We start from the raw sequence: 18,623 nt of genomic DNA on the forward strand, positions 1-18,623 counted from the left end.
AGTCAAAACCTCAAGCTCACACAACTAATCATTCCAGATTAGCAGTAGTAAGATTTTGAAGATGGCCTAGGGGAGTAGAGAATTTTATATGGTTCACAAGAAGTGTTCCAATGAAAAAAAGCTCATGCCGAAATGACTTTCCAGAAGAGTAGCAATAACAAGATTTTTTTGGCATGGCCAACATAGTGGACATTAGATCAACCACATCTTAATTTCAGACTACCAAGACAACTTAAATCGTCTGGTGAAAATCCTGTGGTGGTCGTATCAGATTAGCACCATTTCCATTTATTACCAAGTTAATACAAGTCTTTAGGTAAATACATAATACTGTCAAATCCAGCCATGTAGGAGGAGCAGCTGGAGTTTTAATATGGCCACTGTGGCAGCTTTATTGTTGGTCAAATTGATTACATTTACATTTTTGATCAACAGCACAAGAAGTCTCTCAGTGAAAACCTTAAGCTCACACAACTAATCATTCCAGAGAAGCAGCAGTAAGATTTTGAAGATGGCCTCTGTGGCAACTTATTGGATGACTAAGCAGAACCTTTTTATTTAGGAAGTAGACATCAGAAGAAGTCTTTCAGTAAAAACCAGTGTTTCCCCTACAAGTGCAAGACTGAGAGTCAAAATCCCCTTGGTGTCAGAAATGGGGGTCAAATTACAAATGTAGAGGTCTGACAAATAATGGTAATGGAAACACTGTACAAATCCCATGTTGATACAATGATCCATTGAGAAGGAGAAGAAATAAAAAGATTTTCAAGAAGGCCACTGTCACAGACATACTGTATGTGCAAGGGGCACCATTTCCATTTAAGACCTACTAGACATTTTAAAAAGTCTTCTGGTGAAAACCCAATGTAAATTTTACTTTTCATTCTGGATCAGTAGATATAAAATGATATTCAGTTGAGATGGACAATTTGAGATCATAAGAAGTCTTTTAGTGAAAACTCCATGTTGATATGACCATCCATTCAGGAAGAGTAATGACAATATGATTTTCAAAATGACTGCATAATGTGACTTTTAATGGCCTATTTGAGAGTGTCAAGCACGGATTGTGGGTGAGAATTTTCATGCCAAATATTTCTCAGAATGAAACAGCAGAGCAGGTTGAGTGCTAACACGCTTAATAAACTTACGAAAATAAATCTTTTTAGTTTTAATATAAAAATCTTTGATCCAAAGCTGGCAGTTGTGAAGTGGAAGGGAAATCGAAACAGACACCCATGCCAACAAAATAAGGCCAATACTTTCCGTAAACTGAATTTTGAGTGGATTCACCATAGCGCAAAATTGTTAACATCAGGATAACTGTAATGTTTGCTGCCACCACCTGTTGAAACCTTCAGCGGGGTTGAAATAATTTTTTGTGTAATGAATACACATAATAAACAGCTGATTTGTGTGCTTCTATCAAAATCATCAAAATGCCTGGATGTTGTTTGGAAAATCTCAGGAAGACTGAATACAAGTTCTATTCAGCATAAGAGAAAGAACATTTTTCTTTAAATAAAGTGGGTATAAAACAGAAAGCCTGGAAGAAGAATCTTTTGTGGTGAGTAGGAATGGGGAATGCAAAAAAACCTGAAATGTCCATGTAGATTTGAAATTTCATGAAGGATACTTATAAAATATAAAACTTTATAATTATGTACCTAAATGTAGCATCTAGCTGCTGTGCTGCTGTACCGGTCACCATATAGATGGGATGCTGGCTGGCTGGTGACCAGGCTATGTTAGCCGTCAGATCAAGCTCTTTCACCCTCATTTTGATTGTCAACAGCTGAAAGAGGAAACAGAAAATAAAATCGTGCTCCAATATTCAGTTTATGCTTGCTCAATTTTCAGCTATTAAACTATTCAAACACATGTGAACACAACATGCTTTATGACCGGATGCCTGTCCACTTTAAGGTTATAAATTCCATAATTCTGAACAATTTCCTGTCCAATGCAAGGTAGTAAATTCCATAATTCTGAACAATTTCCTGTCCAATGCAAGAAAGTCAAATCCATGATTCTGCACAATCACTAGTGCCAAGACAAATATTATGTCAATAGATGCAAATTGATGTAAACGGCATCTCAAACAATGCCAACAACTAAAACAACAAGCATAAAGAATAATCACAAGCAGTCAGCTGCAGGTGCTATTCTAGGCTTGGCACATGTAATAACTGTGCATTTACTCATAATCTGTATGTATGTATCCACTTGTCTAGCTTCATTTTCTGTATGCTGCAAAAATCTTCACATATTGCTCAATTAAAGTTGCAAACAGAAATGAAGTTGGAGAGCCATGCTTTATTTTATTTCAGTCAGTAAAAACAAATCTTTTCCCTCAAGGTAAAATCATTCAAAAAGTCATTTCTTACCTATGCAAAAGTGTTGCTTGCATTTTTACAATATATTCTCACAGACCAAGGTTAGAAATTAGCTCTTTTTACTACCTGCATTTTTTTTCAACAGTTGAGAAAACAATAAACATGATAAAAACTTTTCCTAAGTCAACGATATTACCTCTACTGTAATCCTTGAACCTCAGACTATGTGGGAACCACAATACTTTTCTATCTGCTCAAATTGTAATCATTATCATCATTTTTTTCTTCTTCTTTACAACTTGGATTTATATTTACATACAAGCTTCGGTTAATGGACAATCAGCATTCCTACCAGATGAAGATGTCTAATAAACATTTTTATAATTGTCAATGAAATTCTTTGTCATAAAAGAGATGTCCTGATTTCTCGTCCAAAATATATTATTCACTGTGCCATATTCCACCGTGGTATTGAGTATGGACAAATTCTTAGGCTAAATGATGAACAGCATATTTCATGGTAAAGGAATAAATGTCAAACTTCATTTTGTTTCACTTCTTGATGTTTATATCAATAATGTATTAAGCAGTTGCAAAAAGATTCAAGAGCCCCAAATCTCATCAGCACGTCTCATAGCAAAGGAATAAATGCCAGAACAAGCTTCATTTTATATTTGGCTAAATATTTACTGTACATCATTAACAAATTAAGCAGTACAAAAAGATGCAAAAGCCTGAAATCTAAACAAGCATTAATCAAATATCAGTACATTAAATTTGAGCCCTGCAAGATACTATATTCATTCATTCATTCATTTATAACTTTTAGGGAATCAAGATGACCATTGTAAATAATTCACATATCTCTTTATTATGCAATTATCCTTGAAGTATGTTAACACCAAGGTCAGTATCTCGTAATAGTCCAGGCCTGTTAGAATACTTATGGCGCTATAAACAAGGTATCATATATTACTAATATTAGTACCACTATTTCGTGGACAGGGTATTAAAATGTTCTTTATGTAACAATGGACCATATTGTCAGAAAGTTTGAAATTATTGCATACATATCCTTAAACAAATCAATTAGTTTTCTTATTTAATACCAGTATTTATAAATTACATTGTATATAGCATTTATAGTCTTCATACAAAATTTTCCATTGGATCACCATATTAGTCATTTAGTTACTTTCATTTTCAGTCCAATTTTTCTGTACGCCATATAAAAATATTGTAGCCTTCTTTGAAAATGAAAATGGATTATAGTAAATATGGCAAGCATTAAATAATGCATCACAGAATAACCAAACATAGTAAAGCAAGTCTTAACTGGCATGAATTACTGCAAGAATCTTGTATTATCTGTGATGATGAACAATGTATGGTTAATGTAAACATACAATTATATTTTACATTATGTAGGCTTAATAACTTTATCATAGATTCATATGTCTACCTTCCAAATAACAAAACATCAAATTATATCAGCTGTACATTTTTCCTCAAGTCATCATCATTTTGTCTTTGACAATCTGCTTCACTCAAAGTTATTGAATCACTTCGTACACTCAACTACATCAAGACTATAACAGTATTCTAACAACATTATATTTATTTGTACCACCCAATCAATTTTAAGAACAAAAGGCACTGTTGATATAAAAAATGCACAAAACTTAGTCATTTCATTAATTGATTTATAAGTTCTGGCCTGATTCTTGCCAGGGGGTCCCAAACACTGCCAACTTGTAGGCATTTAAATCAAAGCAAAGATTCCTCAGCAAAATGGTCACTATATTTGCTTGGGTGAGTCTATTTTTTCAAGCAAAAGTATTGATGTAATTCACTCTATTTGGTAATCTCAATAATTTCGTAAATTCTGGAGTTACATCTCTGTAAAAACATATACAAGAGTTCCAAATGATTTGTTCAATCTCTGTTAGAAATATTATAACAGGACAGTGCAAATATTAGGCGCAGATGACAGTTTTTACTGAAATGGACAATTCTACAAACCAGAAATGGACAGTGAGCAGTATGTCTGATCGTTTACATTGTGTTGTAACGCCAAGAAGGCGACAGTGTTTCATACCCTTTAGTCAGGTTATAGATTATAAATCTTGAAATGACTAAAAAAAATTAATTTTTTTATATCCATGATGCTTTTAGTTGTTGAAGTTGGTAGAGGGGTACAAACAAACAGGAAAGTGTGCAAATACTATACATCCTAGCTAGGTAGCATGCATTGGCATGATGGACAGATATGACAGATATCAAGATCGTATGTAATTATGTAACAGTACAATCTGCCATTAGTAAGACTAAAACATTACACTAAACAGACAGTGAATAACCGAAACGTCAAAACACCGGTAAGTAACAGCCTGAACTGTCACTGTAAACCAACCTTGAATCCTGCTGCAGTAAGACGCTTTTCTTCGAGAAAACGCAATAAAAGTTATTAATTATCTTTCCTGTTTACAATGTTTTATATAATAGGTCTTAGTTTTCCAACTTTACAGGCTTTACGCTTTGTTTTACACGTCGTTTGCAAAACCAAACGTGGCAAAACTACATATCCCAGAATGCTTTTGATGCCGTAAACCAATCTCATATCGTCTGCAAACGGTGTTAGAATATATTTAGGTATATATAGACTTAGTCCGTGACTGATTCTGACTAGTCTTAATTGGATAAAATTACGAACTGATTCAGACCAAAAGCTATGCTATATTACACGCTGATTCAGACCATGTGAAATATTTTTAAGTTTCGTCTAAGATATAGATATGGCACTTACAGTTTTTCAAATATAACATTTCTTATTATTTCCCCAGTTCTTTGAGCAGTTCAAACCTGCATTTATGAAAACAAAAACCGGATTTGCGTGAGATAATGCGTTTTTCTGTAATAAGATCAAATAAAATAATGTTAGAATGCTTTTCTTGCATTGCCAACATAATAGTGAAATGTTTTCAACGTAGCATATTCACTGTTCTGCAAATATCGAAAAAGTCGACTTTATTTCACTATATATAGGCAATATATATTATGTAAGTAGTCATTAATGAGAAGTAATACCACGTACTTTGCAGTTGTCGATGAATTTTATCTTGTTAGAAAAATCTCGAAACAGTAAACCAATTTTTGTTATATTCATTCTAACCTTTGTAAATATAGAAAAGTATAATGACCTTAAATATTTCATTTAAGCACATATCAAATCCATTAAAAGCTTAATTTTTCAATAGAGATTTATTATAACATCACGCATATAATGTAATTTAATGCAATGCAGTGCGATATAATATAATATAATATAATATAATATAATATAATATAATATAATATAATATAATATAATATAATATAACAGAACTCCCATGTAACCAAAGAATGCAAAGCTATTTCAAGTTGGAGAACAACAACAAAAGTATTTAATTTATAGCAGATTGATAAGGCAGGTTTTGTAAATAAATGGTCTCGATGTAATTGCTTGCAATTAAATTAATTAAGGGCGAACTAATGAAGCATACATATATAATATAATGATCAGCCTGACTTTTAGTAAGTCTATAATTAGGTCTGAATCATCCACGATATGCATCAGTCGGCACCTTATCGGAAACTACAATCCTATTCCGATAATTCACCCCACCCCCAACCGTATTGTTATGATGGTCTTTTGTGGTTGACATACACCCAATATCATCCTTTCGTTTCTGTAACGGCCACAGCCACCATAGTTGCAATCCGTCATTTTGTTTCAAGAAAAGCATGCTCTTGTAATTTTAATCCGTGAACCAGTCTCTAAACATAGAGGGCAAAAAGGACAACATATCCTGACTTTATTTCTTTTAAAGGTGCAATTAATGGTGGTCCAAAATCTAAGGACTTTTTACCATTAAACCTTTTATATTAACCAGATATAAAAATGCAGACTGTAACATCATTCTGATTGAGGGTAATTCTCGATTACTGATCTTATGTCACTTGATTTGGCTCAAAAAAACAGTAAAACAAGAAAGAGTGAAAACAACAAGCTCTGAAAACTACAATAATTTATATCTCTGGAAATATTCTGTAAATATGAAGGAAAAAATGAACTTACGGTTTTATAGAATCAAATCCGAAAAGAATCCTCAAAAAATCCGAGAATAAAATTTTAGTAGTCCTAATAAAAAAATGTTCGACTGATTTCATGTTCGAATCCCGACGAAGAATCCAAGATGGAAGACGATGACGTATGCTGCAATCTGCAGTGTTGATGTCTACAGTTCCGTGTAGAAACAAGAAATATTAGAGACAAAGTCCAATCATGGCCTTGGAAACATCCAATCATTTTAAAATAAAATAGAACTTGTTTACGAGGGTTGCAAAATTCCGAAACAAGGTCAGGATTTAGATCAACACTTGGTGTTTATAAACTAACAGTCAAAGTCAAACTATTTTCTAAAAATAGTATCATCTCTAGTGAATAAATTTACATTACAATATCATGCAATGAAAACTACAAAAATTAAACCTGTCAAACAATTAAATTGAAATAAATAAATATTAAATCAGATATAATTAAATCAAATATTCATAACACTGATCAAACCAATGTCTTAAATTTTAAATAAGAACATGCAATATTAATATTGCAAAATACCATGGGTCAAATTGAATCTTAGATGACAGTACTAATCACCTTAGCATACCTAAAAATACAACAACCTGAAAAGTATCTAACACTCAAACTGAAACCTGTGGTGCTAGAACTAGTTGTCAAAATTTGACAGAGCTTGATATAAAGAAATATATAGACATTGACAACGTAACAAATAAAATTCTCAAAGTTATTAGCACCAGTTTTATGTTCATAATCTTGAATATTTGCATTGATAATTAAATATCGTAATGAAGAATCGTAAGTAATCCAAATTTTAACAAATTATGACCCTGTGAATAAGGGCAACTAAAGACCAGTCAGTATTTCCCTTTGCACTTCCAACATTTTTGAAAGGCTTCTATGTAATTAGGTACAATTGCATTTATATAGTATTGTTCATACATTTCTAACTGAAAAATTTGAAGGAATAAAAACGAATGGACGTCAAACCATTCTACAATATTTGATGGAGGGTTGGAGGGACGTAATGGAAAATGAGTCAGATATGAATAATATATGAACAAAGCATGAATACATTACTAAAGAGTCTGTTCAAGGCATTCGACAGTCCTTTGCATAGCTTGATCATCAAAAAATAAATAAAAAAGTATGAAAGCCTATAGCATTGGTCAGAATCCGATCAAGCTAATTGAAAACTTTTGTATAACCTAAAATATCGCGTTAAGTTGGGATCCTCATATAGCAACTGTGATATAACCTCCAAAGGAGTATCGCAAAGCTCAGTACTAGGACCTTTTGTATTTAATATTTTATAAACGATATTTTCTGCTTTACAAAACAATCAACACTGTATATTTACACTACTTACGGCACCATATATCACATCTATAAAGATCCAAATAATTTATTATCATTTGTGCAAAGTGAACGCAAGATACTGACGGACTAGTCGGCAGCCAAACAAACCAAGCCGTTGTTCCTGGCAACATCACTCGGAATTATCTATTTTCAACATAGAAGACCGAAATAAAAATTACGCCTTGAGCACCGTGTGAAACTCCTTGGATTACTTTTAACTGAAAAAAAATAAATATCCACTGGTCTTGACTTGCCACCCCACCCCCAAATTAAACTGCCCAAACAATGGTACTGTGCAATGCGTTTTACATTCTCGTACAATCTCGTGCTAAGCGTGAATCTAGGGGAAACATAAAATGTGGTTCTTGAATTGGAAAAATTGTACAGATTTGTAGGCAGAAATCAAGACCGTGTAAACATCGCGGTACAGAAAACCGTATTGCGGTTTTTATTACCTATTAGCTACTAAATGGTATACAAATTGTGAACATTGGGATAAAATCAAGGTATTGAATGTGCACTGAGATGAGTGGCGAACCAACGTTTATCTTCAAAATTTTGTTTCTTTAATATTTTGGTCATTGAAGAAAAAGCAAATTTTCATCATGAACTAATAGTAAATTATTTCTGAAACAGAAGTTACAAAAAGCACACACACCCCCAACAACAAAATCTCTTGGAAGCAATGCACCTTCATATATACTGCCTCAATATTACTTCTAAGGAAAGAGCAATCACATAAACCTCCAGAGGAATATAATGAGGTAACCCTCTGCATATATATTTATCAACATTCTTTAATCTTTTATAATGCATACAATTTCTTGGCTGATTTACCGTTTCATGCTCATATTTACGCATACAATCGTTTTAATGTCTTAAAAAAAAATGGAGGACACATTTTTGATCTCGCATAATTTTTCGCAAGATGAAATTTAAATATTCAGGATTTCCTCCTCCACGGTTGTGTATCAATTTAATTCTAAATAAGCGCCTTACAGTTTTTTCTGATGATTTTGTTTTCTTCTAATTAATTATTATTGAGATTGACATCAATAATCTGATTGATTTAGTTTTTGATTTCACCAATCGGTCTTATAATTAAAGGAATGCATGATGAAAGAGACAAACAAATACAGGTAGGTGCATAAAAGATGGCGAGTAAAAGAGTAGACGTAAGAATACAATGACTGAAAGAAAGAAAGAGGAAATGAACGAACGAACAATGAATGAATGCTAGAAAAGATAGATAAATATGAGAATTTAAGTAAATAAATAGACCCAAGAAAAATAATGAACAAGCAAACGAACGAACATTAAATGAATGATGGATACGATAGTCTACCGAGACTTGCGAAATACATGAACATACAAACTAATAAGAATAACCAAAATGATAATGAAGGACAATAACAGATACTATAATTGTAATGAAACCAGGAATGGAAATACAATATGCAAATTGCGACAAGGAACGGTGGTTACTATTTAAGGATTTTAAAAATGTAATTTGTAAACAAAAATAAAAATATCTATTTACTGTTTTTATTAGACGGAACAATAAAACACATATCTTCTTGGATGATAAATCACTAATCTCCTCAAAAATGAGTATTCAAAGACTACAAAACAAGTCTCTATTTGTTTTATTTACCAAAAGAAGTTAATATTTTATTTGTGAGAAATTACTATGTAAACATTGATATTAGTACAACAACACAATTCTCGGACTATAAGATTTATATGTTTGTAGGCTTCACATTGTGTAAACTCCAATTTTGTTCGTTGTTCAAAAGCAATATGGCGGTACACGACAGGTCTGGTGGTTAACTGACATAAATTTAATTTTATGGCATTCATAACCTACTAATGCGAAAATATTCGAGGATGTGCAGAAGACATCCGGGATACATTTCATGAATACGTCACTCTTACTGTAACATAATCGATTAGTGTCGTAAACGTAAAATTGGGTGATTTGTGTTTATCTTTTTATCGTATAAATACATCATTAAATTGTATCATTTGTAACATTAATATCAATCACTTGTATTAATATCGACATAAAATGAAGCTTACCTATTGGCCAGTTCTACGACATGCATATTTGTATTTCGGCATCAAAGCGGAAGCACGTGTAAATTTCAGAACGGTGTATATCTACGGGTATAATGTAGAAACGCCAGCAGATCGCTAACCAAAAAAAATCTAGTATTCATATTCACAACATAAAGGGTATGTTAAGTTAACTGCTTTGTATTGAACATAGGGGTTTAAAAGGTTGATTATTGCTGTGTGTTTTGAGTATCGGCCTGGTCGGTCCCTCTGTACAACCCAGATTGGAGTTTGGATTAATCCTACCATGTAAGACAAAGCACGTGTTGGTTTTGTTTTAGTGCTGTGTCTTACTATCCAAAAAACGGCTTTGTATAGCGTGTTCCGATGTCGTTGACATCGGAACGAGTAGTCAAAGTTTCAGGAATATCTCGTACATTTGGCAACATATCGACACTCCTCCACTAATTTATGTGTAATTAATATACTTACTGTGCTGCCTTTATCCTGGCAGAATGAAAAATATGACACTTGCAAATGGACACATTTTCATGTTCCACTGACATACATTTGAATTTGTTGCAATGCGGCAGTAGTCGAGGTATGCCAAAGTATGTTCAAAGTAGGTTTATGTGGCAGATATGTTTCTTGAATGAAACAAAATGTTGCTTTACAGTTCCAATAGGCAAATATATTTTTCATTCATTTCCTTAAAGAATAATATTTCAACTTAACCCGACTTTCGCATTCCCGGCTTCCATTGCTTTCCAGCCAACTGAAATGTAGGCCAACAATTCATGAGAATTTGAATTTATTAGAGAAAAGACATCAGAAAGTCTGACAAAAACATTATAACTTTACTTTGTAGGAAAGCGATGTTATTGATTGCCAGTTGTGTGTGATATTTCTGAAAATTTGACTTTTGTTATACTGTTAGTTGACATCAGAACAAGCTACACAGCGCCATTATTTCGGCAGCAAGACCCATCACCCTCCAAAACAAAAATATCGGGTGATGTGTCTTACGTTGTCGGACTAGAGTTTGGATTTGGTGTAGTCTTACAATATAAGATGTCTCCCCAGATATTTGTGTCTTTTTAGGTAACAAAAATGCATTTATCAGGGGAGGAATCTTACATTGTAGGACTAGATTGGGTGCACTTTGCACAAGCTTGGGGTTACTATTTCTAAATTTCAAAGAAGAGGACACTCCGAAGAGAGGGTGTATCTGTATCGTATATCTGTCTAGATTTATGGACTGAAAAGGAGGACATGGACGGGAAAAAGAGAACATAGGCAAGCCTACACATGCTTCACTTTAGGAGAACATACTCCAGTTACATTTAATTTGCTTAATTTCAGACATGTTCTTGTAGTAAGGCATGCATATAAAAGACAAATGAGTAGTCCTACATTGTAGGACACATCACCCAATATTTTTGTTCATGGGGGGTGTGTGTGAATTCAGATTCTTACAAAAGAAATGGACCTATTTTCAAGTCTTGGCTGGAAAGGAATGAAAGCTGGGAATGCCAAAATCGGATTATGTTGGAATATTATTCTTAGCAACCCCAGACATTTTTCTAATACTGAAATAACTGCAAACACTATTTTCATTTCGATCTGTTTAACAGGATTCCAAAACAGATAAAATTTTTAAAATATCTCTATTAGAAAAAAACATTATGCAGGTTTTAAGTTCCAAAATATTTACAATTTTCTAGAATTTGTGTCTTTCATAAATGTATTCAGATTATGTGGCAATCATGGAACCAAATTAAAATGTTCTTTCCATAAAAAAAATGTTATAACTTTCTTTTTTGTTGAGATATTATGAAATTTGATATTCTGATTGCATTTTTCCTGCTGAATTGATTGCTGTCATTAAATCTGTTATCTGACTAAAGTATTTTTTATATATAAATGAAAAGCATATAAACACTTGACAACTTTTATGACATTTAACTTAATACAAATATATCACATTAGCAACACTTCATATGTATGTAAAACAACTTCGAAAACCAAAAATTGCAATGTTTATTCATAACTGTCATTGACACAATGTTGCAAGACCTAATTCCATGAATAGGATTCAGGTTGGTTTCATCTTCTAAATCCTGTGATGTTATATTTAGCTTCTTACAAAATGGACCAGGAAATGCTGCCATCTTTCACTTAGACCTAACGTTTCAATATTATATACCTGCACAATAATTTATCACTTTCAGACTTTATATTTTTTGTTTGTTTTGTATTTTAAAAACATTCTTGATCCTATCAAATGTTATCAATGCATGGGGAATTTAAGAACCCACTTTAAGTGTGCGTGTAATTACTTTGCTACAGTCAAAGTATAACGAAACTTTGCATTTGTCTGATAGTGATGCAATTTTTTAATCATTATTTCATCAGTCTTCCATTAAAAAATTTAAACAAATGCAGTAACATAGTGACTATAAGGTTGAACATGTTTTAAAACCGTTGACCAATTGTCAGTTCAGATATTTACAGCATTGACAACTTGAGCCTATATATAGTGGACGAAAATCTACGCTTTGTGTTCATTTTGTGATTGTATACTGTCTAACTGTACAGCAAGCATTAATATAATTTTTTTATAAAAAAATCCTTTTAGCGTGTTCTTCTGACACCAATTTGTACAAAATTAATAAAGTTTAGTTTTGGAACATCATTTGTGGAAAAGTTAAAATCGTTATCAGCTGTTAGAAAATTCAAATATGGCGGACAATTTCAGCATCCTTTTAAGTAATTTAGGCATTCATAGTTTGCATCGCATTCCAATAAAGGTCATTGGAACTTGAAAATGTGTCCATTTGCTTATGTGAGAATTTGAATTTATTCAAAACAGACATCAGAGTAATTAAAGTCTGCCTAAATCAACATGGCTTTAACTGGTGGAAAAGCTTAAGCATGTGCTGCCAGGTGTGATATATTCTTGAAAATTTCTAATGTCAGCCAACAATGGAGTCCACACAAAACTGTAATTTGGGATGTAAGACCTAGCATGAAAACATCAATAACATGTGATATGTCTTACATTACAGGACTGCATAAAAGAATGCTGTTTATTCCAGATGGATTTGTCGGCAAAACATTATTGCAAATATTGATTAATATTAGATACCAGAATTTGTTGTGGTCCTTGAGTTAAATCAGTTAAAGAGGCCTTTCAGTAGTTGGTACAAAATATTTACATATTGACTTTGAAGAGGCCTTTCAGTAGTTGGTACAAAATACCTACATATTGACTATGAAGAGGCCTTTCAGTAGTTGGTACAAAATATTTACATATTGACTTTGAAGAGGCCTTTCAGTAGTTCATACAAATTATTTACATATTAACTTTGCTGTTTGATAGCATGTAAATCCATGAGAAAAATTGCATCTCTACTTGTTGCCAGGATAATTATGTATTTCCTTGGGGTGTAAGATTGATGGTTAAAAAAAATGTGTACTGGTGGTCAAGTAAAAAATATTAGGTCATGAATGTACTAAAATGTTTTTGTATCACCCCTATTTTTTCAGCTGAGCATAGGAAATTACAACTTGCATTATATGCTCCCTCTCTCTAAGTCTGAAAATTAAAAATAAATAAACATGCACAATAATCAAACAAATGCATTGTCCAATCATGGATTTTATTAAAAGATAAAGTTCCCAGTTGCACTTTTAGCGATCTCTCATCTTTTTGCTACATGCAGTTATTAGCCAGCACATTACATAAAACATCATAAGCCAGTACAAAACTAAAATAAACCATTTTATCCAAATGACAGCCAGTTTACTTGTCACTGTCATGAAATTTGTACTTTCATCCGCCTTTTTTTTCTTCTTTCCAGAGCAGATTTAGCCAAAAGTTCATGGAGTTAAATGGTTATCGTTGCTAGTAAACTTTAAAGTCTAGCTCTCATTTCAGCAAAGTTACAAACCAACAGATTACATAAATCATTACAAAAACAATAATCCCCTTTTAATCTAAATAATTAAAAAATCTCGGCGATCATCCTGCTTACTTTGTTGTAAAAGAATGTCTTTGGCAATAATGTGTTCTCCATATGCCTTGTAAACAAGGGCAGATTTCTGAAAATTATTCGACCCAGTCACAAAAGGATTATTCACTTTTGCAGTCTTCACAATCGTGCAAACACATCAAGTGGGTCATCTCAATGTTCTATTCTCCATTTTTCTTTAAATTTACTCTCCATAGTAACTTTGCTCTGTTCGGCTTACTTCACTTTTTTGGCTGGTGATTCTGAGTGTGAATGATTTTCATCTGGAGATTGTCCCGTGTCCTCTGTCTTGGAGATTGGACAAATCCGAATAACAGCATGAAAATTCTTTTCATCAGAAATATGCACTGAAACAAACAGTGTGCATCAGATTGTTCAGGCATGCATCTCTGATGCACAGATGTGTGTAAAAGGAACACTGGTTCCGTCAATATTGAGTGACCAATCAGATGCATCTTGGCTCATTAGAAATGGATTTTTCATGTGATTGTCATGCGGTATTCATTCCAGAAATGGGAAAAGTGGGGTCCAATAGCCCTTGTCAGGTCAACAACTGCCTTCTCACCTGTCTGTGTGGGTTCAAATCTCCCATTTGGCCACTGTGGGTATGTGAGAAAGTTTGCTAGTTGCTTCTCATGGGTCGGAGGTTCTTTTCAGGGTTTTTCTGGGGTTCGTCCTCCACCATTTATACTGGCTGCCATATAATAGCCTATCTTGTGCTGAAAAACAGCGTTAAACTGTACAACAACAGTAATGATAATCGAGAATTTTTCATTTTTTAAAATTCATTTTACAGTTATCAACTTCAGTGTGTGGTATTGCATTTAAATTGAAACAGATATGCTAAATGAGTGGTCTATATTTGCATTTAAACAGCAACGTGTAATGATACTTTAATAGAGTAGTTGTCGTAAAAGGTGATCTTTTCTATTTGGATGCAATGAGTTTATTAAATTATTTTCATAAGGAAGGTCATAGGCAAGATTCAGAAATGGAAAATTCACATGAAAGTTGAAGGATAAAACATAAGGTTGCCACCGAGTCTGAGGTAACTATTCCTCCAAAGGGAATAATAAGTCAGACTTTGTGACAGCAAAACACATCAAATATGACAAAACTAAGAAACAGACATGGGTAGACAATTATCCATTACTTGAATTAACTGAACCAGAAAGAAAGAAAGATGTTTTGCAAATATTGCAAACAATATCCCAAACTGGTACAGGTTGCAAATTCTGTCAGTGTATTTGTCAGTGGAACTAACAAATTCAGGATTTATTGAAACAAATCTCATGACTGTTTTGGATTTCATTAAAACTGTGCAGCACGGTATATGTACGCTAGCCAAAATCCCTAAATTTAGCATTGCTATCACTCAGTAAAAGCTATTTCTAACGCCGATGAGAATGAAATGAAAACAACAAAAATCAGTGCTATTTAACAGTCTACACCCTAGCTCAATATGGAAAACCAGTCTACACCCTAGCTCAAAATGGAAAAGCAGTCTTCACCCTAGCTCAATATTGAAAACCAGTCACAATGGGGTTCACAAACATAGACCACACTTTATGCGAGGGTGCATGTTACTGAGAGACCTCAGGGGTCAAGCTAGACCTGAATTTTAGGGAGAAGTGACTTTTTCTTTTGGACAGGAGAGTTACCTAACTATTCATAAATAACACACTAAAATGCATAAAATTACAGACATGACTTCTGTATAGTCGGTATATTAACTAAACCCTTGTTTCCAACCGAACAACACAGACATGAGTGCATCTCTGTTTAGAAGGAGGGGTTTTCGTAATGTAATCACTCACTTTATATAGCTTCAAAGCCTTCATTACAACAGTCCATTTATAGAATTGCAAACTGATGGTTTGTTTATTTGTGTATGTCTTTTAGTAATTTTATGTATTGGTTAAACAGTATCCACTTCTCTGCTTTTTTTTAACCTATTTTTACAAATATGAGTCAAGTCAGAAAACAACTTTGACCTTACATAACATCGCTTCTTGTGAATTCCACAACCTAGCATTGTCTGACCTACATAATTGCATTTTAAAGTTAAATCTTAAAAAACAGTACATAGGCTTTACTTTCTATGAATTGTATATTTTTCTGCATATATTTTTCTCGATGATTTACAAAAACAGACAATCTAATAAACTGGTACTTCCCAGACATAGCGATGTCCGTCATTATTACACCGTTGATGGTTCACTTACAGTTTCAAACTAATTTTATGACGAAATAGTATATAAGAGACAGTTAAAATATCCAGATCACCGATTGTTATCTTAAAACACAAATTGATATTTACATACAGTTGTTAAAGATTCGAAACATAAGTTTGTATGTCATCAAAGGATAATGTGCGGAAATCGGGCCGTGATAGTTGCTGACTTACTCAGGAAAGGGTTAATGGTCAATCAGCTATCAAAACATGTCTGTGAATGTACAAGAGCTTGTTTGTCAGCTTAATTGATATAAAAACTAGACCTAGCTATTGATGTCTTGATTAATACATTTCGCTACAGCACAACACTAGAACTAACCTAGCTAAGGCAAGGGGGCATCTCAGAAAGTATGGTCAGTCAACATACCTCTAACAAAATCAAAGGGTGAAGTCGTTTTTGCTTTCCTAAGAGAAGAAGGTGAAGTTTACATTTTTTAGGCGACTTCGTCGCCCATTTCGCCTGGTAGCATGACCCTTGGCACCTCCCAAACATCTGCTAGACATTGAGAAAACCATCGGGGGTGTAGTAGGGAACTGGACTATTTAATGATTGAATCCTTAGTGTGCTTTTTCTAATGAAGTTGTTTGAGATTCTGTATAAATTACATTTATTTTCAAAATGTACAGCATGTGAAAGATCGTTAACATTGATCCAGCTGGTTTCAACAACCTTCATGTGTACGCGAAAACATCTGTGTAGATGTCACTGCTTTTCGTTTTGTTAATTAGTCTGGTTCCTGGAGTGGTATTTAATAGTATAGTGCCAAGTAGGAAGTCAGTGTAGCAGGGAACTAGACTATCTGTTGATACACCACCAAATTAGATTCCATTTTTTTTTCAAAAACTAGCAACATTTATTTTGTGAGACATTGTCTACGTCAGAACTCAATTTTTTTATTGTTCATTCAGTACAGTATTGATGTCTCATCATTGAGGATATCTCTACCTGCCAGTTCAGGAATTCTCTTTATTTTAAGTATTTGTTTTGCTTCATTGCCTTGCAACCTTTGATCACAGTTATGAGTGAGTCAGTTATGTTAAGGTAGTTTAATTAGATTACATACAGTGTTTTATCTCCTCATGCGTCAAACGTGCAGACTTTTTACAAATTTGATGCACAAAAATCATTGATAGTACGTAAATTGATGCACCCCAATGTTATGTTTTGCAGTGAACAAACAAAAAAGGTTTGGTCTAAATATCATCCTCAGTACATAAATTGACACACCCCAATATTATATTTTGCTGATTAACACAAAAATTAAGGTTTTGGTCTAACTACTTTAATGGCTAGATTACAACTCTCCCAAATGGAAAACACGCACACATCAGTTTCTTACGCTAATGTTATCATAATACATAGGGTTTCATCTGAGTGGAACTGACCTTATGTGACCTGTAACTGTCACATCTTTTGTAGCAACAGGATGTTAGAACCGTATAATCACCATACCCAAGAAAGAGGCGGAATATAAACACATGATTTAAGGTGATTCTCACAAGAAACTATTGTTTTATGCACACCTTTGTCATGCAATCAAGCAACAATTTCCATTTGCTCAATTGTACGCCTTGCGTTGTCCTAAGATATTGTCAGCATTTAGCTAAAAATGTCGTCCAAGGCACACAAAAAATAAAATAGATCCGAAATAAATGAAATTATCTTTTGGACCACATTGATGACCGATTGATGATAATACACTGTATTATAACTATTGTTATTGAACCAGTGGAGCCTTCATCATCCAAATACGAGGTGACGATTACTCGTAAGATAAAACGTATTTTATGCAGCAATGGTTGAAAACACAGCTGGCTACGTTTAAAAAAAAGTTAAGTTGAGTGAAGAATGTGACAGTGAAGACACCTTTATGTTTTGCCATATATGTACAGAGGCTTAAAAAAAACAAATGTGCAAAAAACAATAGCTTTCAGAACAGTACACTAGCAGGGCATGCTTGGTTGCCAAAACTCAAACTGCTGATTGAAGGTCCACAACACGAGGCAGATTTGAATGCAGATTTACAAAAACATTCTATTAAACAAGACAAAGCAATCAAAGTGCTACTTAATTGTGTACCTAGGCTGAGTGTAGACAACATCCCTTTTTTAAAATACAAATCTCTTCTTAATTTAGTACATGACTTAGCGGCTGAAGAAATTGATGCTGTTTGGCATTTTGAAGAATTTATTATGACTAGGCTACTAACTGTTCTGAAGTACTGGAGACTATCAAACATTGTTGAGAATAATCTTATACGTGACCTGCAAAATTTGTCATTTGTGACAGCAATGGCAGATGAAAGTACTGACATAGCCAACAATGAAAGCCTTGCCATATTTTGCTCAGATTATTTCTGATGACATTCAACCATCAACATGATTTTTAACAAATATAGAAGGTTCAGACGCTTCTGGCATGTGAATTGCCTTATTGGCTTTAGTCACATTATAACTAATATTTTCGTTATGTATTTAAACAA

At 33.4% G+C, this 18,623-nt stretch overlaps 2 protein-coding genes across 6 annotated transcripts in view; one reads left to right on the forward strand and one right to left on the reverse strand.

The window, feature by feature from the left end:
- Positions 1-4,920, reverse strand: part of LOC149803411 (protein transport protein Sec31A-like) — a 78,103-nt gene extending 73,183 nt beyond the window's left edge. For all 3 annotated transcript variants that reach the window (XM_089953111.1, XM_089953112.1, XM_089953110.1), the window contains exons 1-2: positions 4,750-4,920; positions 1,668-1,795 (exon numbers count right to left, since the gene is read on the reverse strand). In XM_089953111.1, coding sequence (XP_089809237.1) covers positions 1,668-1,780 — 113 coding nt within the window. In that variant the 5' untranslated portion in view covers positions 1,781-1,795; positions 4,750-4,920. The remainder of the gene's footprint in view (positions 1-1,667; positions 1,796-4,749) is intronic.
- A 5,012-nt stretch (positions 4,921-9,932) lies between these two features.
- The window catches only part of LOC149803412 (uncharacterized), a 29,202-nt gene continuing 20,511 nt past the window's right edge, over positions 9,933-18,623 (forward strand). For 2 of the 3 annotated variants that reach the window (XM_089953114.1, XM_089953113.1), the window contains exon 1: positions 9,933-10,050. The gene's annotated coding sequence lies outside the window, so the exon portion shown is untranslated. Of the gene's footprint in view, positions 10,051-10,074; positions 10,180-18,623 lie in introns of those variants that run through there. The other variant, XM_089953115.1, reaches the window with a different exon arrangement.

Source organism: Sinohyriopsis cumingii, chromosome 3 (assembly GCF_028554795.1).
Source record: "Sinohyriopsis cumingii isolate HCF-2022 chromosome 3, ASM2855479v2, whole genome shotgun sequence".
Lineage (NCBI taxonomy): Eukaryota > Metazoa > Mollusca > Bivalvia > Unionida > Unionidae > Sinohyriopsis > Sinohyriopsis cumingii.